Raw genomic sequence first — 19,977 nt, forward strand, 5'->3', positions numbered from 1 at the left:
TATTTTTCTGGATAATTCGAGGAAGTTTGCTTCTTTTAACTTAGTTAATTCACCTTGGAATGGAATTTTAATGCCTTAAATTTTGCATTTAATGCAGTCTGTTCTGGATGTGTATATTCAACTGCTCTGTACAGCCTGAGAGCAGTGCACTGAAATGGGTACTGGGGGCAAGTGCAATGTTCTGCCATAAGCAAACCTGTGGGGAAGGTTCTATTAGATGTTCCCCAAATTGTGAAATATTATTGTCTCCTATTCTGTGCTTTTAGAGAGCTTGTTACTCAGAAGTTTGCTTTTCTGTTCATTGACAGTGACTCTCTCCTGATTCCTCTTTTAATAAATGTAAGTGAATTTAATGCTGGCAGAAAGCAGCAGAGTCACAGTATTCAGAGGGCACAGCAGGGACGTTGTGCTGTGTGCTTTTTCTGTAAGTCTTGTAATCAGACCTAATCTGAGGGCCCTGCTGCTGGGGGCTTGACTAATCTATTTATTCCGTTCCCATCTCCTTTTCTGAGCCTGTCAAGGTGTGCAGTGGGTACTTGTCTTTCCAGCATCCATCTCATCAGTGTGGTCCCTTTCCCAGCCAAGGGGCGATGGCTTTGGGAGAAGAGTTTCTGGTAAAGCACAGCTCTACAGGTAAATCCAGACATTCTTACGTGCAGAAATAATTCAAACAACAACAGCAACAGCATTTCTGTTCCCATCGTGGTGAGTACAGAATGAATGTCTCAGATCAAAGAATATCCTCATAGGCTTTCCAGCATTTCCTGGATGTGCAGTTGTTGCTGTAGTTTCTGCTGCAGAAAGAAGTTTGCTGTTTTAGCAAGAAACGCTCTTTGTGTTTTGCAACACTGACAGCAAAGTCAAGCATTTGGTCTAAGGATCCAAAAGCCCAGGAAATGCATCTCTGGGGTTCCTCGTCAATTTGGAACCTAATGAAATATAGAAAATACTCAATAAAAGCACTCTTATTACTTTAAATGTTTAAATGTGGAGTTTTTAGCCATCAGGTTAATGTTTTTGTATCTTTTTTTGATTCGATTGTGAGCACTTTTCCAGGTATCTCTGCCACTTGAGCACTAATTGGATTTCCACAGATAAACGGTGCTAGCTGCAGCCCTTACATCACTGTGTTTTTACTTCATCATCATTTTATTTGTTTTTACTGTAAAGGCTAATAAATCTTAGTGTGTTTAGAGTATGAAACAAGGCAGGCGAAGAACTGCAACGTGAAGGGGTGAAGTTTTATATGCTGCTTTCTCAAGTCAGAGGGGTGGGAGGAGGAGCAGCTGCCCTTTGTGGTGGTTCTAATGGGCTGCTGGGTGTGTTAGTCACCCAGGGAGTGATCCATAATCCTTAAGATAAAAAGCGTTGATCTCTCCACTAGTTCTCAGACAGAGCTGTAAGGCATTTGAATTGGGTTACCATTGATGGGAGAGGACTGTAGTGTGGGTCTGCTTAGAAAGGGATATGTGGGATTTATTTAGCTTATTTAATTTTTTAAAGAGTATTGGAAGCCTTTCAGTGCAAGTGTGCCAGAGTTCCCTATGGATTCTCAAGGAAGTTAATGTAGTACTTGCCAGTATTTTAGGAAAGAACTTAACTGAATGGCAGATTTTAGTCAAAATTTAGGCTCTAAATAAATTTCTGTGAGAATTTATCAAGGTCCCAGATGTTTGCTGTCTCATTCATTTGTTCAGGAAACTGTGTATTTTTTATCTTTCTCATGGTTTCCTGGGAAGGTGAGCTTGACTTCCTACCACAGCAGAGGTTTTCCAGCCACGAAGGAAGCCCTTTTTGGCCCTAGAGGGGTTGAAACTAGTGCACTTCAAACACCAAATTTTGGATTTTGTGGCTTGATGGAAATCGATTGACCGTCCTGTACTTGAGGCAAAGCAGCATTAAAGACTAAATGTACTTTTTTTCTGTTGCAAAGATATAAAAATGCTCTGTAGCTCCTTTGGATCAGGTGCAGACTCCTGAGAAAACTGCATTACAGCCTCGGGTTTCCAGTCGTTCCAGTCTGTAGCAGCAGCGGCCGTTCTTCCCTGGGTGTTAATTCCCTGCTGTGGACCCAGATTTCAGAGAGATTGTTGATGCTTTCTGCAGCATTTGTCAAGGAAATGGCTGCTTTCTTTTTTTTTCCTGAAGTGAGTAATTGTTTATTAATTTTTCAGCACATAAAGAGCATAATTATAATAGTCCCTGACATGTGCTGGCTGTGCCAAGGTTTAGGAAAAATAAAACCCAGTAGAAGTGCTGTTTTGAACCGTCTCTGATTTTTCAGGCCTTCCTGTTTTTGGACCTAAATTTCTGTGTAGGAATTTGGGACAAGCACACAGGCATCAGTTTAATTCTCTGTAGAACTAATTCTCTTGGATGTTTTAACTCAGTTTAGTATGGTGGGATCTTACTCAGGTGTTTGGAGAAAGAAGAGTAGGTGATCAGTGCACTGGATTTTTTGGTACGTGCAGTTTTTTGGTATGCACAGTGCTGTATAGGTTGAGCAGCATCCTGGATTTGTCCTGACACTTATATGCTTTGTTTCTTTAAGCAGCGAATGTAACATCCATGAACAATGCTAGATTGACCTCAGGGGAAAATGAAGTGAGCCCATTGTTTGCAGAATATTTATGGTCTGGACAGTTACCGTGGAAATGTTCCTCATGTTTGCCATTTTACTGTGTTTCACCTCTGTTACAGAGGAAGCAACCTAAGAACCGACAAGGAAACTCAGTTGCTTTTGAGGCTGGTCATGCAAGTTGCTAGATTTGCAGGAGGAATTGAGGGATGTGAGCTCTGTTCTGCTGAGAACTGGACAAAGACAAGGGACGCAGCTGCTTTTGAATCTATAAAATTATTCCACTTGCAGTCCCCACAGACGGGGCAGCCCTGGCCAATCAGGATTCTTGCCCCTTACTTCGTTTTTCCCTTAATGGGGCAATTAACAGCAGGAACAAAGTGCATGGTCTGCTCAGTCTTTATTATTATTTGTGTTGTAATAAATGTCGAGGAGGCCAGTTCCAGACCAGCAGCAGGCACTGTACAAATGCAGAGGAAAAAGACCATTCTGGTCCCAAAGAGCTCTAAGTAAAATAATAAATTTACAAAAAGGTCTTCCAGTGTTTTAAGTTTTTTTCCTTTTGCTGTTTCTTCCCAACTGCTGTGGTTTGCATGATTTATTGTGCACCTGTCACAATCTCCAGCTTCTTTAATGTTTTTAACATGAATCCTTTTGTTTCTTAGATTCTGGTGATCCAGATAGTTTCCTCCAGTATCTCCTATATTTATTCTGTCATTCAGATCCTCCTTGTCCTAACGTAATCTCAGCCCCCTGACTTCAGCCCTAATTGTTTGGGGCTTTATTGCTGAAAGGAAAACATTCATTCTCTAATCTGCATTTCCTATGATTTAAAAATTCTGTAAATTTGGGTTCTTGAAACAGGAGGTTTGAAGAATAAGAAGCTGCTGTTTTTTTTTTTTTTGTTGTTGTTGTTTTTTTTTTTTGTCATTTGAGTCTTTTCAGTCTAAAACATCTTTATAGCTTCTTCTGCAGATGGGTTCTACTTTCGATCCTCTTGGACTAAATCTAAACCATTATATTACTGGTTTTGTCCAGTCCCTTGACTCGAATTAGAAGGATCTGAATAAGTGTGAACAGTGCTCCTGTTGTAGTGCATCTCTGCTGGATTCAGCCTTCTGGAGTCTCCCATTCAATAGTGATTTCAAGTACTCAGGCACAATTGTTAGGTGTGACACAGACTTCTATCCTGGCATCATTCTCCAGCTCCCTAACATGTGAATGAACATCCTGCAGTCCTTGTCTGCCCTGCAGTTAAGAGAATGAAAACGTAATAAATTACAGCTTCATTGGTTTTTACATTCTACACATGTGAAGGGAGCAGGGTAAAAGGGATTTCTTTTGAAAGCTGCTGTATTTGAGCTCTGCAGTAACAGCAACAGGGATAGAGAGAGGAGTGAGGAAGGTGAGAGTTGGAGGTGCTGTCATCTGCTCCCCTGGAACCTCGAGCATGGATTTTTTTCAGTTGTGGAGCCAGGGACCAGTCCTAGTCCTGCTGTAGTGAGCATCTCAGACACCAGGCTGCTACATTCCTTTGGAGTGATTGAGCTTAAATTAATTTTCCAGCCCAGCCCCAGTGATCCCTAAGCTTCCTCCTGTAAGAAGGGGAAGCAAGTTGTGGAAATCGGGTACCGTCGTGGAAAGTTATAAGAAGCTGATTGTCTTTCCTAAGCTTTGACCTTCTGTCTGGCATCTCTCTTGGGTCCCGTGGGATGGGTTTGGTGACCTTGTCAGGGCTCTGCCGGGAGGGGAGCAGCTCCCTCCCCTCTGGAGTGAGACAGAGCTCTCTGGTTATTCCCTGGCTCAGCCTCGGGGGTCCCGGCGCTCAGCGCTGCCGTTCTCGTGTAAACAGAACTTCAAATAATTCACTGCCAGTTGGATTGCAGGAGAAATCCCCCCGCGCCCCCACCCTGCTCATCTCGCTGCAATTCCTTCTTTGGTGCTTCTGGGGATTACACGGAGCTCGCAACTTCAGCTGAGGCAGAACTACAAAAAGGGGATTTTTTAAAAGTTTATTTTCCCTCTGAAAGTGAGATGATTTCTCTTCAATGAAATTTAAAATGTTTGAACTCTAGAAAAAAAAGGTTCATGCTGCTCACTGGTTAAATTTATTATGGCTGCATTATCAGTTTAATACATTTAGTTTGCTCTTCTGCTCATATTTCTTATGTTTTTCCAGCATTTATCACTTCCCTGTAACAGTTTTTATTGTGTTAAGCCTGATGTTATGAAGTCTCATTTGAAGGTGTATTTCTGAAATAAAAAAAAATACACATCTAGCACATTTTCTCTGCAAATAAAAATAGTTATTGTACGTTTCTTTTAATGTACATGTAAAAGTTTCTGGTTCTTTTTAGATTTATGCATGTAAGTTTAGCTTGAATATTATTCCTCTAAAAAAGACAGGAATTACTATTCCTAAAAAGACAGGAATTTTGTCAAGATGTCCACTGTGTTCTCAATCGAATTATAAAAAACTGAAGATGACAGATAATTCACTTTGAAAGGTGACTACTACACAGATGATGTTGCTACTTTTCATAAGGGTTTTTTCCCCATATATCAATGTGTTTTAAGAGAGACTTGGGTCAATAATACCATGCTTTAGAATTCCCTAAATACATATTTACACAATAGACCTTAAAATATATTAGTCTATCATGTCAACTCCTGTACACTTCTATCTGGGATGTTTTATGTCCTTAACATATGATACAATAAAACTTTATTTTATATAGCATTTTTAATACAAATTGTATCCCAAAATGCCTTGTGGGGTTAAACGAGACTTTCACAAGGTTAAAATTTTAAAAAATCTGAGGGGTGCAGGAAAATTAAGGGCTTTTCAGGGGATAGATGTATTTAATTGAACAAAGGCAATCTGAGTGGAGAACACACCGAGCCGGGAGCCTGCAAAGTGTGATTGGAGCTGCAGAGCAGCATCCCTGGAAGTGCTGAGGTTATGTGAGGAAAGGCTTATTCTCTGTGAATGAAGGAGGTGGAAAGGTCACGCCTTCAGGAGCAGCTGGAGGAAGTGTGGAGTAGCTCCTGGAACAAAGAAGTTGAAAGCAGGGGCTGCGTGGAGTCACTTCTTTGTAGTGGGAATAAGCAGAGGAGACGAGGGGAAAGCGTTTTGTAGGGGAGGAAGGAAGGCAGGGAGAGCGCCGTGTGCCAGCTGAGATGGGAGCGGGGTGGCAGAACACCGGGGATCTCAGCTGCTCCAGCGCTCCAGCCTGGCCCCGGCGCTCCGCAGGCACAACACACTGACAGCTCACACACCGGGGTTTTTTTTTTATTTTATGGCTTTTATAATTTTTTTTTAATTTTTTTTTTTGGTCACCCTATTCATGTAAATTAAGCAAGGCTTTTTTGTATGTGATAATTATAGATAAATGTATTTAAAGTAGATCTGGATTTTGTAGTCCTCAGGAAAAAGAGGAAGAGCAATTTTTTTCCCCCCGTCCCTGTCATGTGTTCGTTTTAATGAGCAATTTTAAAAAATTGAAAATAAAAGAGGAAAATGAATAGGTGTTGAACCAGCCTGTGATATGTAAATGCCAACTAGTAATTACCTAAAACCTCAATTTTCTTTCTGTTTCATCTTGCAAAACATTTCATTTCCACTGAGTGAAAACACTTAATTTGGGGCTCTGACGGCGGGAGCGGGGCGGGGGCTGCGCCGCCAGGGGGCGCGCGGGGTCCGCGGAGCCGTGAGGGGACCCGGGGGCCGTGAGGGGACCCGGGGGCCGTTAGGGGGCCATGAGGGGACCCGGGGGCCGTGAGGGGACCCGGGGGCCGTGAGGGAGCCCCGGGAGCCGTGAGGGGACCGTGAGGAGCCCCGGGAGCCATGAGGGAGTCCCGGAGGCCGGGGGGCCTCGCCCGCACCACCTCGGCTTGGAAAGACCTCCGGGACCGCGGAGTGCAGCTCGTGACCCAGCACTGCCCCGTCAGCCAGACCGGAGCGCTGAGTGCCGCGTCCGGGCTTTCCCTCAGCGCCTTCAGGCGCGGGAACTCCGTCCGCCGCCTCTCTGGGCAGCCCCTTCCAACGTGAATAAATTCTTCCTGGTGTCCAACCTGAATCACCCCACATGCAGCTTAAGACTATGTCCTCTTTTCCTGTCGCTTTTTTTTCTGGGAGAAGAGCCCAAATCCCACCTGGCTACAACATTCTGACTGAGAGTTGTAGAGAGCAGAAACGTCCCCCCTGAACCTCGTTTTCCAGGCTGTGGGAGCCCCATGACAGGTCCCTCATGGCCCCATTTTCCTCACCCTTCATGTGGGTGCCTCAGGTGTCACTCATAGTCCAAGTTCTGAGGACCTAGGATTTTCCCTTTTTTATATATTTTTTAACTTTTTTTTATATATTTGTTTGTTTGCTTTTTTTCCCCCTCTTTTTTTTTTTTTTTTTTTTTTTTTTTTTTTTTTTTTTTTTTTTGGCTGCTATTCTATATTCTTTTAGTTCCAGGTTCTTCATCTCAGATATGTCTCAAAGTGTGTTTCTTCCTCGCCTTTGTTCCCATTAATCTTGCTTTTCTGCCTCCCCTGAATCTCGCTTTCAATCGTATTTTTTCCCCCTCACTGTTTTACACGAGGGCATTGCCATCATTATTACAGCATTTTTAAACTTTTTCTCCGTCCAACTTCGAGATCCGCCGAACTCCGCAGCTTTCTAGCTTATCTCTCAACCGAAATAATTCCTGGGGTTCTTCTGTATGTTTTCATTCAAATCTTCCACGAAACCACGGGAGCTTTAGAGCGTTCCTCCTCCCTCCCCTGCGAGGGACCTGCCGCTAATTCCCTGACAAAGGGCGGGTGTTGTGAGGGGAGGGCGGTTCCGCAGGGTCCCGCGCGGGGACGCGGCCGGTCCCTCAGGAGGAGCGGGGCGGGAGCGCGGCCGGGCCGCGGCAGCGGTGCCTCCTTACTGAGATATACGGCTTCATAATTAGCCCCTTGCATTTTTCCCGAGTGCTGGCATCAGCGTTCTAGGATGTGTTTTCCCTGATTAACAGCTGCTTTGCAACTATTTCCGCGTGCCACCGATAACCATATTTGTCAAGTTAGTCCTGGCAGGGCACTGATTTCTTACTAAAACGCCGCGTTTCTGTGGCAAGGGGGTTTTCTTGTTCACTGTTGTGCCAGGCTTTTAAGTCAGCCCTTGTTAAAACGTAAGTTGGCTTCAGCCTGATGCTTGTTAACAGGATTCTGGGTATCTCCTTTAGAGTAGGAGTGCAGAAACCTTTCACAGACAATTTAATCTTCCGAGCCTTGCAAACATACAGCCGTACACTGAGGGGGTGTTGCTGTAGGCTAATATATTGATCAGTTCCATTTGCCCTATAGCCGTGGCCTTCTGCTCTGGCTGAAATAGGTTGAGTGTTTGTTGATACTGCCATATTATTATTTTTTAATACACTGGAAAAAAAATTAATTCCAACTTCTTTTACATACGTCATGTATATTGCCAGTGTTGATTGCTTCCGCACATGTAATGTAAACTGTCTGTGCATAGTTCATGGCCTGGGCCGCCTCTGCTTAATGAAAAGAAGTGTTGCTTTTAAACAGATACAGATCCACTCAGAAAGACAAAATACCATCCCTTGCAACGTATAATTCAGACCCAGCCTTTACATCACAGGTCATCTCAAAGTCTCAGTCTATCAACAAATGCTGTTTAGTAATAACCTACAGAGGGTTCCCAGTATTAGGAAATCTATTAGAGGCTGTGCTCCCAGTGGCTTTTGAGTCTCTTTTCCACGTGGAACTCTCTTACCAAACCCTGTATAACTTTCATTGGTGAAGATCTTTTACATTCCTGCTATTTTTTTTTAAGTTGGTAGAAAATAGGCATTTGCCACAGTATTTTAGATTTCATGGTTTATTTTTTTAATGCAAGCAACTGATAACAAAGCTTAGATTGCTTTATTGGAAACCCTGCTGCTTTGAGCACAATAAGAAATAAGGCTGTCTTTATCTTCCCCATTAACACAAAAGGGAGGGAAATTAGGAATGAAGGACCTTGGCTGCTAAGGTATTGTCCAAGTGCTGTGCTTTGGCCCAGAATTTTGCCAGCCCTCTGCTCTCCCACAGCATCTGTAATAAAGTTCCTGTCTTTATTTTATATCTTTGACATTGAAGCAGAATATTTGGCCTGAATTTATGTCATTTGTCCAGTTGCAAATATTATCTATGAATAGTGACATTGATATTTTAATTGGAAAATCAAACTGTAGGACAAGACCTGCTGCAGGATTCCACCCATCTCCACCCAGTCAGAAAGATGTCTTTGTGGGTCCTGTCCCTGCAGGAGAAGTGGTGGTGGTGGGAAAGCAAGTTTATAGGATGGACTGGCTTTTAAAAGCCAAATAGACTCTCTCTCTTTAATACAAGTATATACCTGATCCATTAAAATAGAGCCAGTGTGCTCCACAGTGCGTGCTGGCAAACTAAGGATCAACACAGTGATACAATAATCATTATTTGGCAGTGTCCTAATAGCATAAAAATTTGGAGAAGTGTTACAAATGCTACAGAAATAGTATGGAACAATGTTAGCAGCTGAGTCAGAGTGCTATTTGCCACATGATTTTTTTGGCTGGACACAGGACTGCAAGTCTTCTCATCTTCCTCCTCCTTTTTCTGTTGTTTAAATTATGGAGTGCAGTTGCTCTTGTTTGTGCAAAGAAAATGATCCATAGAAGGTAGGGAAATTCCTGTGTATGTTTGTTGAAAATATTGGCATTTTGACATGGCCAAAATTAGTTCATAAGTTGCTCGTGTATACAAGATTAATTATAAAAATGAAGACATTTCGGCTCAGCCTATAGGAACAAATGTTCAGAGGTGAATGCAAACACAGTGTGAGAAACATGGGATTACATGTCCAGGACTCTTTTTATGGAGTTTGTTGTTGCTTATAATTTCATTTTGTTTTAAGATTTAAAAGGCCGTGAATAATGGAGGAAGTAATGCAGGGGAGAGATAAAATAGAAGTTTATTTTGGACTGAAATTTACTACTGAAATGTTTACATTTTTATAAGGCAAAAATAAGCTTTAATAAAGGGTTAGAATCAATGAAATGTTCACATGTTTGTGATTGAAATAGCACAACGAAAAATACTGCTTATTTCTCACCAGTTTTGTAATACTTAAAAATTGGTAATTAAATCTAAGAGCTTGCAGAGCTGCAGGTCTGCAGGCCGTTCGTGTCTATCTCACTAAATGTGGGAGGGAGTGTTAAGGAGTATCTGAAGACACAAACAAGTAATTATTGTTAGAAGGAGAGTGGCTTTGATATGTTCACATGTCTGTCGGTCTGCTCATTTGGGCATCTTTCTTATTCAGCATATTATCATAAGGTTATTAGTTTGGGTGCTTTATATTTCTGCATCTGGCACAGCAATATCAGCACAGTTTAAATCTGCGATTTGCCTGTCACCTGCATTTCAGCTGGAGACAGATCAAGTGCACATAAATGAAGCCAAAGTGTACTTTATGTGGGGTGTTTCGCTCCACTGTTTTGTGGTTCAAAATTACTGAATGTAACTTAGGGAAAAAATGCAGGAAAACAAGAAAATGAAAAGAATTAAAAATACCCCATTCATTTTATCCTCCCAACTTTGAAGTGTGCTGGGACTTTGTCAAATTCCCGTTAAAATAAATATGTCAATTTCATCTCTCTTCCAAATTCATTTATCATGCTTTTTTAAAAGGTGTTTTCTGCTTTACCTGATGTTTAAATTGGATTCGCTCGTTTATGCTGTTCTTTGCTGTATCCCCCATGTTTTTCTTAAATGAATTAGTAATGACAGCGTACTCCATCATACCCTCTCTACAGCCACTTTAAGGGAAGCCTGGTGATCTAAACCTTTTAACCTATTAAAGATGATTTTCCCCAATTGAATCAGACCCACCACAGGTGTAATAACTAATCATTTAAACTACACCTGCTATTATGTATTTTTAAGCCATTATGCATGTTGGATAGATGATAATTCATGTTTATTGCATTGTCCAATGGATCCGTTTTGCCTACACTAGCCTGATTAATGTATTTAAAGAAATAAGAGATGCAATTTAAAAGAAAAAAACATTGATGGAATGCACTGAGGAGTACATTGAAAGTGCCATTAAACCCATCAGAACTTTGCTCTCTGACCAGAAATGCATATTCGAAGCCTTTGATTCAAACACAAAGTGAAACTTAGTGATTTCAGGAGTGATGCTGTATTTTCCCTTCTTTTTCTGCTGTCAAAGTTTTGGAAACCTTCTTGGAGCTGAATTCCAAAAACTGTATTTTAAGGTAAACTCTTGAAGACCTGAATAACATGGGTCTAGCATATTAGGATGGTTAATTTTAGCTCTAGAGAAGAGAAATAATCTCTTCCACTAGTTCACATGGATGTGCTGTTAGCACGTTATTCCTCATGATGCCACAATCAGAACAGATGTTTTTGTATAAAAGTGGAGGGAATCACTGGTGCAGTAACATGTAATAACACATATAACAATATAGGGAAGTATGTGGAAAATGGAGCTACCATATAAAGAAAAAAGTCAAATACCTTTCACTGGCACTAAATAGAAATGTAAAAATCTACTGCTGTTTTTGTTGATGCCAATGGGTATTATCCCAGACTTTGCCCTTTGCTTGTGTAAGTGCTTTGTTTTAGGTGCTCTGTCACCTTAAAGAAGGATGTAGAAGTCAGTTTGTAGACAAAAGTCATCTGTGACTTTTGCTGGTGTGGAATATAAATTTAACTACTTGCCTACCCATTTGTGTCATTCAAAGTGACTTTTTTGATTGTTGTTATGTGATCCAAATCGTGTGAAGTCGCTTCTTCTCTAGTCATGAGAAGCTGAGGTTTATTTATTGCTTTCAATAAATTAGAATGATGGCAGAAAAGGCCCTAATCTCCCAGAATCTGCAGGGAGCTTTAAGTCAGATAGAAAGGAAGTATTCTTACAATAAGCCAACTGTTACAGATCACATGCATTGACTCAAGGTTGGCTTTAACTGTGGGAGCTGACTTAGGTAAGAGGATCACAATATAAGTAACAGAAATACCTAATAATCTTAAAGGAATTTTTTGAACAGGTAGAGCTGCTCCCAAAGTAATTAAACAAGAAACTTGGAGGTTGAAACCCCATAACTGTGCTGTCTGTTTGGAGTTCAGCCACAAGCTCTGATACTTGTTGAACCATTTCTGAAAGTTAGTGTTGTCTCCAGACCATCTCCATGTGATGGGCGTGTTGTCTTACATTGCAGTACACAATGCCTAATATGAAACAGGGATTTGACCATACCTAACTTGGATCTTTTCTCTCTTCTTTTTCTCCAATCCTCCTACCCTCCTCAGATTGTGACAGCAGTGAAATTTTTACAGAATCCACGGGTCCGCCAAAGTCCTCTTGCAACCAGAAGAGCATTCCTGAAGAAGAAAGGTATGAACTCTTTAGGTTGTGATCTCAGTGGTAATGAAGGGCCTTAAATTAGTGCAAAGTCAAAATGTATTGCTGTGGAATATTAGATGTTACGGACAAAGCAATTAGTCTGTCTCAAAAGAAGATCTGAGGTTTATAAGAAATATCAGTCTCTTTTCTTCCCAACTGATTAATGCAATATTTGCACCAGATGTGGAATTGTAGAACACAAAAGACACATGGGAAATTTCTGGGTTAACTGTAATCAGATCTTTTCTGCATTAGGACAGTTCAGAGCTGTGGTCTAGCTGGTCAGTTCAAACCTTAGTGACATTGGCTTTAGAATGGCCAATCTCTGGGTGAAAAGGTCAAATGTTTCCAAAGACAGCTAGAGAGAGGCAAAGAACCTGGTAAAAGTCAACAAGGTCAGGTTAAGGTCAAGCTTGGGGTCAACCTGACTTTCAGGCTGAAATGGTAAACTACTGACTGAGTTTAGCCCTTTTCTACAGCAGGGATGGAACAGATCCTGACAAAACCTATATCATCTTATTGAGGTGCAGCATACTTTGGTCACTGCCTACAGAAAATTTATTTTACTTTCTAACTCATAGTGGAACTGTATTTTGTTCCTATTTTATTTCTAAGGTTTTTATTCCACAACTCACAGTGCATTCCAGGTGATGTTCACTCCATATTTGGCTACAGTCCTGGGACCATATTGCTTACCACAAGAATTGAAGTTAATTATGTGCATTGTGGAGCACTGTAAAGTGTTGAAATGATACTGAAAATACAAATTCCAGACTTCAGAGGGGAGTGACCCACATATACATTGAAGTCATAAGTACTTCAAAGTTCGTCAAATTCTAGAGCTAAAAATCTCGAGCTTTGGAAAGTAGAGGAGTGTCTGAAGTAGGTATTCTTCTGTTTGGAGTTATGAACTGCTTATTGAGATGCCTGAGACCTGAAGTCATGAGATGGGGAGTTCAAATGTATGCATTTGCTCATCTTGAATAGCAGAGGACCTGGAAGGGAATGGCAGCCTTGTGTTTTGGCAATGATGTCATGACAAGCAGTTCAGGGGCACGTAATTTTCAGTGTGATCCTCTCACTTCTTGTCCTAGTGCCAGTTCAGAGGACATTCCAGTCACATAGGTATGTTCCTTACCCTGCCCTGCCATCAGGATGACATTAAAATTTGGAGCCTGTTGGTCGCTGTGCGCCATGAGTTTTTCCTTGAAATATGTGGACCTACGGGGAGTAATTAATCATAAAAGCTTGGGGATTTCAACTCTATCATCGAAGCAATGAAGCAAGGGAAAGCTGAGCCTAAAAGCTGTGCTGATTACCCGGGGTAACCTGATACAAAATCTATTGTTGCCGAGAGATCCTTAGCCCCCAGTATATCGTGCAATATTATAACTGCCTGATCTTCTTCTGTGCTGACAATGACCAGTTAGTCCTCATTTTCTCTCTCAACACAGCTGGGTTAGAATTTCATTTGCAGAAGGTATTTAGAGCAATTTAGAGACAAATGTCTCTGGTGTTTGCTCTGCACTTCCCCACCGCAGGCTTCGCTGAACAGTTTTTTGTATCAGGAGCTCCATCTAATCTGTTTAATTTTAATAAATCCCTGACTGGGAGAAGAGGAAGGGTGGGGAGATGGAGGCACAGAGAAACTGTGGCCGGACTAATACTTGTTATGAATTGCTTGGCTAATAATTACTAAAGAGCAGAAATGGTTTGGTAGAACTGATTGTTTGTTCCTGTTTGTTAATTAGCCCTCCTTCCCTCTGTGCTAATTGTTTTTTTTCTGAACTTAACCGTAGGAGATAGGAAGGAGTAGGGTCCAGTAGTGTCTGTACCCAGCAGTCACTGGAGTTATGTCCATATGGAGTGTGGCCTGTGTTGGTTTTTGGCACAGGACTGATGTGGTCTGGGAGGTGGAGTCCATTCTTAAACATCATGGCTGGTTTAGCCCCGAGTAGATGAGGGGCTGCAGGGTTTGGTGGGCTGCTCCCCCTACTCTCTGATGTCCCTGTCATCACAGTGATAATGTTTACCCACAGCTGAGGCTGGCTGGCAGAGAAGTCCTCACTGCCAGTTGAAAAAGGTCCTGCAAGCCTGACTGGGCTTAAGAAATTTCTCTTCTGAGACTCACAGAGGTGGTTCTGCCTAGAATAACAATATTTTCTTCTTTTTCTAAAGCATCTCTTTCCTCAAAAAGGTCAATCACGTTTTATTTCCTTTTTGTATAGGAACTGGACTTGGATTAGTACATTTCAGTGAGATGAGGAATGAAAGTTTCTGCAGGATTATCAGCTGGGCTGGGTTTGTTTTAACAGTAGTTGTAGAGGCTGAAATCAGGCGTTCCTGGTTCTGTGCAGTTCAGGGGGTGCTGAACTGCTCTCTCTGGCACATGGGGTGATATAGTGTTGATGACAGTCGGGAGAGTGAGGGTATCCTGGATTTGTAAAAGGGCTTTCAAAAGTCAGATGAGATTTCTCTGTTGTCTTAAGCACTTTTAAACTCCCATATACAGAGGCATTAATGAGAAACATGAAGTTATTAGAATCATTTATCATTTTCTTTGAAGCTTACACTGGCATTTTGTGTAATTTATGACATTTCCTCCTTTTTATCATGAACTTCTTCAGATGAAGGGAAAAAACAGCTGTTTCCCCTCAGAGTATCTGAAAGAAAAGAAAGGAAAAAAAGATGCTGTTTGTTTTTTGTCCAACTCGCTGATTCTGCTGATGACATGCCACAGAATCAGCGGCGCCTTGGGAGTAATTAGACAGCATGTGGGGCTTAAACCCTTGTGGAAATGTGTCTGTCATTTAACTGTTGTGCCTCAGATGTCCTGCACTGCTCAGCTACCCATCCGGTAACTCATGTGGCTTGTTAATTTTGTGTGCTCTGAATCTCTTCAGTTCTGGCAAGACAAAGAAAGGGGGTGGAAATGCACTATACGTGGGAAGCTCTGTTTTCAGGGTGCTGGGTTTTGGGGGCAGAGAAGGGGAAAACTGCTAAGTTACAGACTTGTTGTGTCATCCTGGATGAAGAACTGTTTTCTTAGTTGCTTGTTCTCTTCATCTGTAAAATGACCACGGTAATGCCTTTCCAGAGTGGGATTGTGGGAACTGATGAAAGCATATGAGGAGCTCAGAAATAATAGTGATGGAAGAACAGAGGTGCATTAGAGCAAGTTAATGTACAATTGTTGAGTTATGTTGGGGAAATGTCCACTCAGAAGGTTTTCTGCAGTGCGTCAGTGTTCCAGAAAATTTTTCCAGTGTCAAGATGCCAGACTATGGTGATTTCTGAAGAGATGAAAAATTATTTAATTCAACATGCCGTTTCCAATCAGAGCTCAAAGGTACTTGATCCCCTACAAACAAATGCTGTCGGCCCCAGAATCTCTAGTAGAAAACTGACTTAATTTTCTTCCTCTTTTTGTAGTCTGCATTCTTGGAAGTTGAACCTGCCTTTTCCCCTTTGTCAAAGAAACCCAAGTGAATCACCATCAGTACCTGAGGGAAGGGGGCACAGGCCACTGCTGGAGGGCTTAAAAAAAGCAAATTCTTCAGCAGATTTCAATTTAACCCTCTTTTATTACTCTTCTTTTTTTTTTATAATTTAAGTCCATTTCATGAGGCAGTTTGCATGTCCTTGAATGGAATCTCGTTACCATGAAAGCTTTTTTAGCATTGATTTCATAACAGTCTTAATTTAATAGTGCCGTCATTACTGAGAAGCTCTGAGAGTGAGGCCCCAGCTTTCCAGGTCACTGACCTTTTAATTACAAACCTTGTTCTGATGGCCAGGTTATCGACTGGACAGCTCCCAGCTCCTGCCCCCAGCATGAAGATGAAAATAACTGCCTTTCCTCCCCCACTTCCAGAAAAGGGAGGAAAAGAAAAGTAACCTCTTGTGTTTCCAAAATTAATTTTCTCCTTCAGCTTTACTTTGTAATTAATTCTTTAACATGTCTCAGTGAAGCTCAAACAGTTTTTGCAAAGGCTTTTCTTGAGAAGAAAATACAATGCAAGCCAATAGAGTCCAGTGCCAACTCAGCTGGAAAAACAGTGTTAGTAACCTGTGGCCAAATTGTTCTGGCTCTCCAAATTTTAGGCTTTTCTAGAAAGTACCATGTTTGATACACAAATGTGGGATTAGACTGTCAGGGTATGGATTTGAGAGATAATGAAGAAAAGGAGTAAGGGGCATAGTGGTTAGTGTGGGCTGTGCTGGATTTGTGCTGAGGAGTGTTGGTAGCACAGAGCTGTTTTAGTCATACCTGAGCAGTGCTCACACATAAAGCCAAGGCCTTTCCCACTTCTCACCCCAGCACTGAGGAGGCTGAAGTGCACAAGAGGTTGGGCCAGCTGACCCCAGCTGACCAAGGGAACAGATAAAATCTGTTCACTGTTTTCAGCACAAATCCAAAACACAGGCCCATATGAGCTACTTTAAAAAAATGGTGCTCTATCCCAGCCAGAGGCAGCACAATTGCACAACTGATTGTGTGAGTGAGGCTTGTTCTGCTTTGTACTTGCAGCTCAGGTAGCTTGTTCTCTAGCTGCTCACACCAGACCTCATCACTGGCACTTGCAAAGCTACAAGCAAGACCTGAAATTCAGATACCGATAGCAAAACTTTATTGAAAGAACATGCACAGTGTTTTAAACTTCTAGTACAAATCAACACACAGCAAGAGAGAGTTCACTAACAGGGAGGTGCTTTCTGATTATTTAAAAAGTTTGCAGCAGGTGTTCAAGTAGCATAAAGTAAGTCTAACATCTTGTGTAGACTTAGAGAAATGACTGTAGAGGTTGAATGGAAGTCAGCACATTCTGCATTTTCGTGATGCTTTTCATTTCAGGATTTTGGAGCACACTGTATCCATTAACTATGGAAACTTTGCAGCTAGTGCATGGAGCATGTTCGATGGTGTTTATAGGTTTATCTATCATTATCAGAATCATGCTGTGATCAAGATCTCACTGTGCTTCCCCCTAAAAAGCATCCACCTCTGAGGCAGAGGACAGCAGCTGTTCAACATCACTTTGTGATTTTTAGGGAGAGGAAATGAAGAATGCTTTATCTAAGTGATCTTGCAGAGGGAGCTTTAGGGATAGAGAATGTAATTACTGAGTAAAAAATTTACTAAGATTCTTGAAAAGCACTGTGGGATATTTAATTACTAAAGATGGTTGGGCCTCTGTTTATGACTGTGCAAGACAGCTAATGTGCCTTATAGTATTTTGCTAGGTTAAAGAAAATATGTCCTACACCTGTCATGCAACCAGTTTGTTCTTTAGGTGCCTCCCATCCAAGGCTCTACACAGTCCTGCATAAATGGGGAAATGTGATTGTCTCCCAAAGAGCTTATTAGGGAACTTAAGAGTGAAGAGTGAGAGAATGAAAGCTGTCATTGCTGACAAACTCACACCAGTCCCTCTCTAAATCACATCCATTTGTGGTGTTCTGCTGTGTTTGCCCAGTGCTGATAATGTTCAACATACAGATTTCCACTCCTGGAGTATCATAGATGTGCTCGTGATCCAGAAATTAGTTTCACCTGTGTTTTGTATTAGTTGCCTTCTTTTTTTCTTCCTGAAAATGATTGAGAATCTCTATCCATCTGCTGAGAAGGAGATGTCTCCCTGTCCTGCCACTCTTTCGTATGCAGATCTGTCACCTGCTGTTCAGTACCAGCCTATTCATCATGCTAACTCTTTCCCCCCATCAATTTTACCACTGTTTGTGATGTCTGAACTTGTAATGAACTTTACGGATTTTCTTGGCTTCTTTGGTGGCAAGGAATGTACAGTAGTGCTAACAAAACGTGGCAAACTGCTCAGCCTTAGGACATCCTGGGAATCAGATATGGTGCTTCTTTGGAGCTGTAAGGGTTTGGGGAAAAATATAGTTGAAGAAACCCTTTCGCTATCATTCCTCAAGATTTGAAAGGAAGTTTGGAAAAACTAGTCTGCTTAGTCTCTATACACATGGAGAAATCAGTTTATTGCTCGTCTTTGACTCTTGTCCCAGTCACTGGGCATTTATGAGGGGGCAGAAAACCATCTGACATCAGGGTGGGCATAACTGCCCATGTGATAAAGTGACAGAGGAAGCAAATCCTTTCTTGGCTTGAAAATTATTGATAAATTGGAACAGACCGGTTTGATGCTTAGGAAGTTGTGCATGCTACAAAATGCTGTTTGTAAGCTTAATTTTAAGAAATAATTGGAATGTCATGGGTTTAATGATGTCTCTCCACTTGGCTATCTGACAGTAACTATGTAATGTAAAAGAGCCGTTAAAAATGGCTTTGCAAAATTAACTCCTATTGCTCATCGAGTGTATTTTGAGTCATATCTGCCTTGTTTACTGACAAACTAATGTTTCCATTCCTGGTAGTACTGAAAAAACAATATGATTACAGTAGAGTGAATTGAAGTCTATTTGAGAAGATAATGCTAAAATAGTCAGTTATATTCCAAGGCTTGAAATTGTTAGCCCTAGTGATGGGCAAAAAAGACCCAGCCCCTGAGTCTGACTTGTAAAATTATTATTTATTTATCATGTTTTTGAGTGAAAGCAAATGCCAAGTCCAAGAGAAAGTCACTTCTGTAGTTGCCATCTAAGAGCAGGCGTGGGAGATCTGAGACATGACTGCTTCCTTGGCTTTGGGTAAATTTCTTGTTTGCAGCTTGCCCATCTGTAAAATGGGGTTAATTACCACTTTTGCCTTATTGACTCAGTGAGATTTATGCTAGCTCTGTTCATAAACTGCTCTGATATGCTGGTTTCAGAGTTCTTGGTGCTGCTGTGTGTGATTTTTGAAGGTACTGCAGTAAAAGCCACACTTTCAGGGAGATTAAGAGTTTGCTTCCATCAGCTGTGTCTGGGAGGGGAAAGCTGCAAACTTTAGAATGTCAGAATGTCAAGGCTCAGGGAGATTGCGTGCAATCCTAATCCAGCCCTGCAGCTTTGACCTTTGAAGAAAGATTCACCTTGAGATGGTTGAAGAAATCTATGTATGTTTGTATAAAAATATTTCTGTGACAGAAGGAATTTGTTTTTCATGGTCATCCAGCCCAGAGTTTCCCCACAGTCTTCCCAGAGCAAGTAAACGAATTCAGCTTCTGACCTGCTCTGAGAATGAACCTGGTATTCTAAGTCTAAAGAGACAGCCTTCCCTCTTGAGGCTGAAACAAGGAGTGTAGCTTGGGTAATCTGGGCTGAAATCCATTTCAGACCTAATGATACTTTCCTGCTAGGAAAGATAAAATAAGTTCCTCTGTGAGATAATTCTCTCGGATCTCTTAGACAACATTTCTGTTCTGTTTAAAATTATGTTTCAGCTCCCCGTGAACATGAAATCCTACAGTTTGCTTTCCTGCTGCACACTGTTCCTGCTTAATTTTAATCTGGAGTGCAATCATTCTTTCCTTAACTAAGAGGTTAATTTAGTTTTTGGTTCATTCCTTGCTATTCTCTCTCCTGGAGCTTAGTCCAGGTGACTCCACTTTCCCAGGAGCAGGGCAGAGAATTCATTCTCCTGAAACCTGAGGCTCTCTGAAGTAAAAGCTGTTGACTTTGTCATGCCGTGCAAATGTGCATTGCTTTTAGCAAGACAATAAAGGGTAAATGGGGTGATCTCTGCTCCTGTGGAGAGGTCAGGTGGTTACATTACACAATCTTCTAGAGCATCTTGCAGCAAATACATGGGTTATATTAAAAGTTGCAATCATATCATTTTTTAAAAGTAAATTGCTGACCTTATGCAGTGGAATCAGCTTTATTGAATTTCGCCAAAAATGCGTTTATAATCCCCCCACCCCTGCATACACATGATATTCATGTCCTTGCTGCCCATGTGGAAATGTCCCTTTTTACAGTGATAAAATTAAATTTGTCTTTGTCTCTGCCTTGCCTCACCTTTTAAGATTCCATCCTTTAGAGACAC

General features: G+C 41.4%; 1 protein-coding gene across 1 annotated transcript in view; it reads left to right on the forward strand.

The window, feature by feature from the left end:
* PEX14 (peroxisomal biogenesis factor 14) overlaps positions 1 to 19,977 on the forward strand; it is a 68,801-nt gene that overhangs the window by 20,945 nt on the left and 27,879 nt on the right. The window contains exon 3 of the mRNA XM_083876603.1: positions 11,936 to 12,020. Within this exon, the coding sequence (XP_083732729.1) occupies positions 11,936 to 12,020 (85 nt within the window). The remainder of the gene's footprint in view (positions 1 to 11,935; positions 12,021 to 19,977) is intronic.

This window comes from Zosterops lateralis, assembly GCF_965231275.1.
Source record: "Zosterops lateralis genome assembly, chromosome: 22".
Lineage (NCBI taxonomy): Eukaryota > Metazoa > Chordata > Aves > Passeriformes > Zosteropidae > Zosterops > Zosterops lateralis.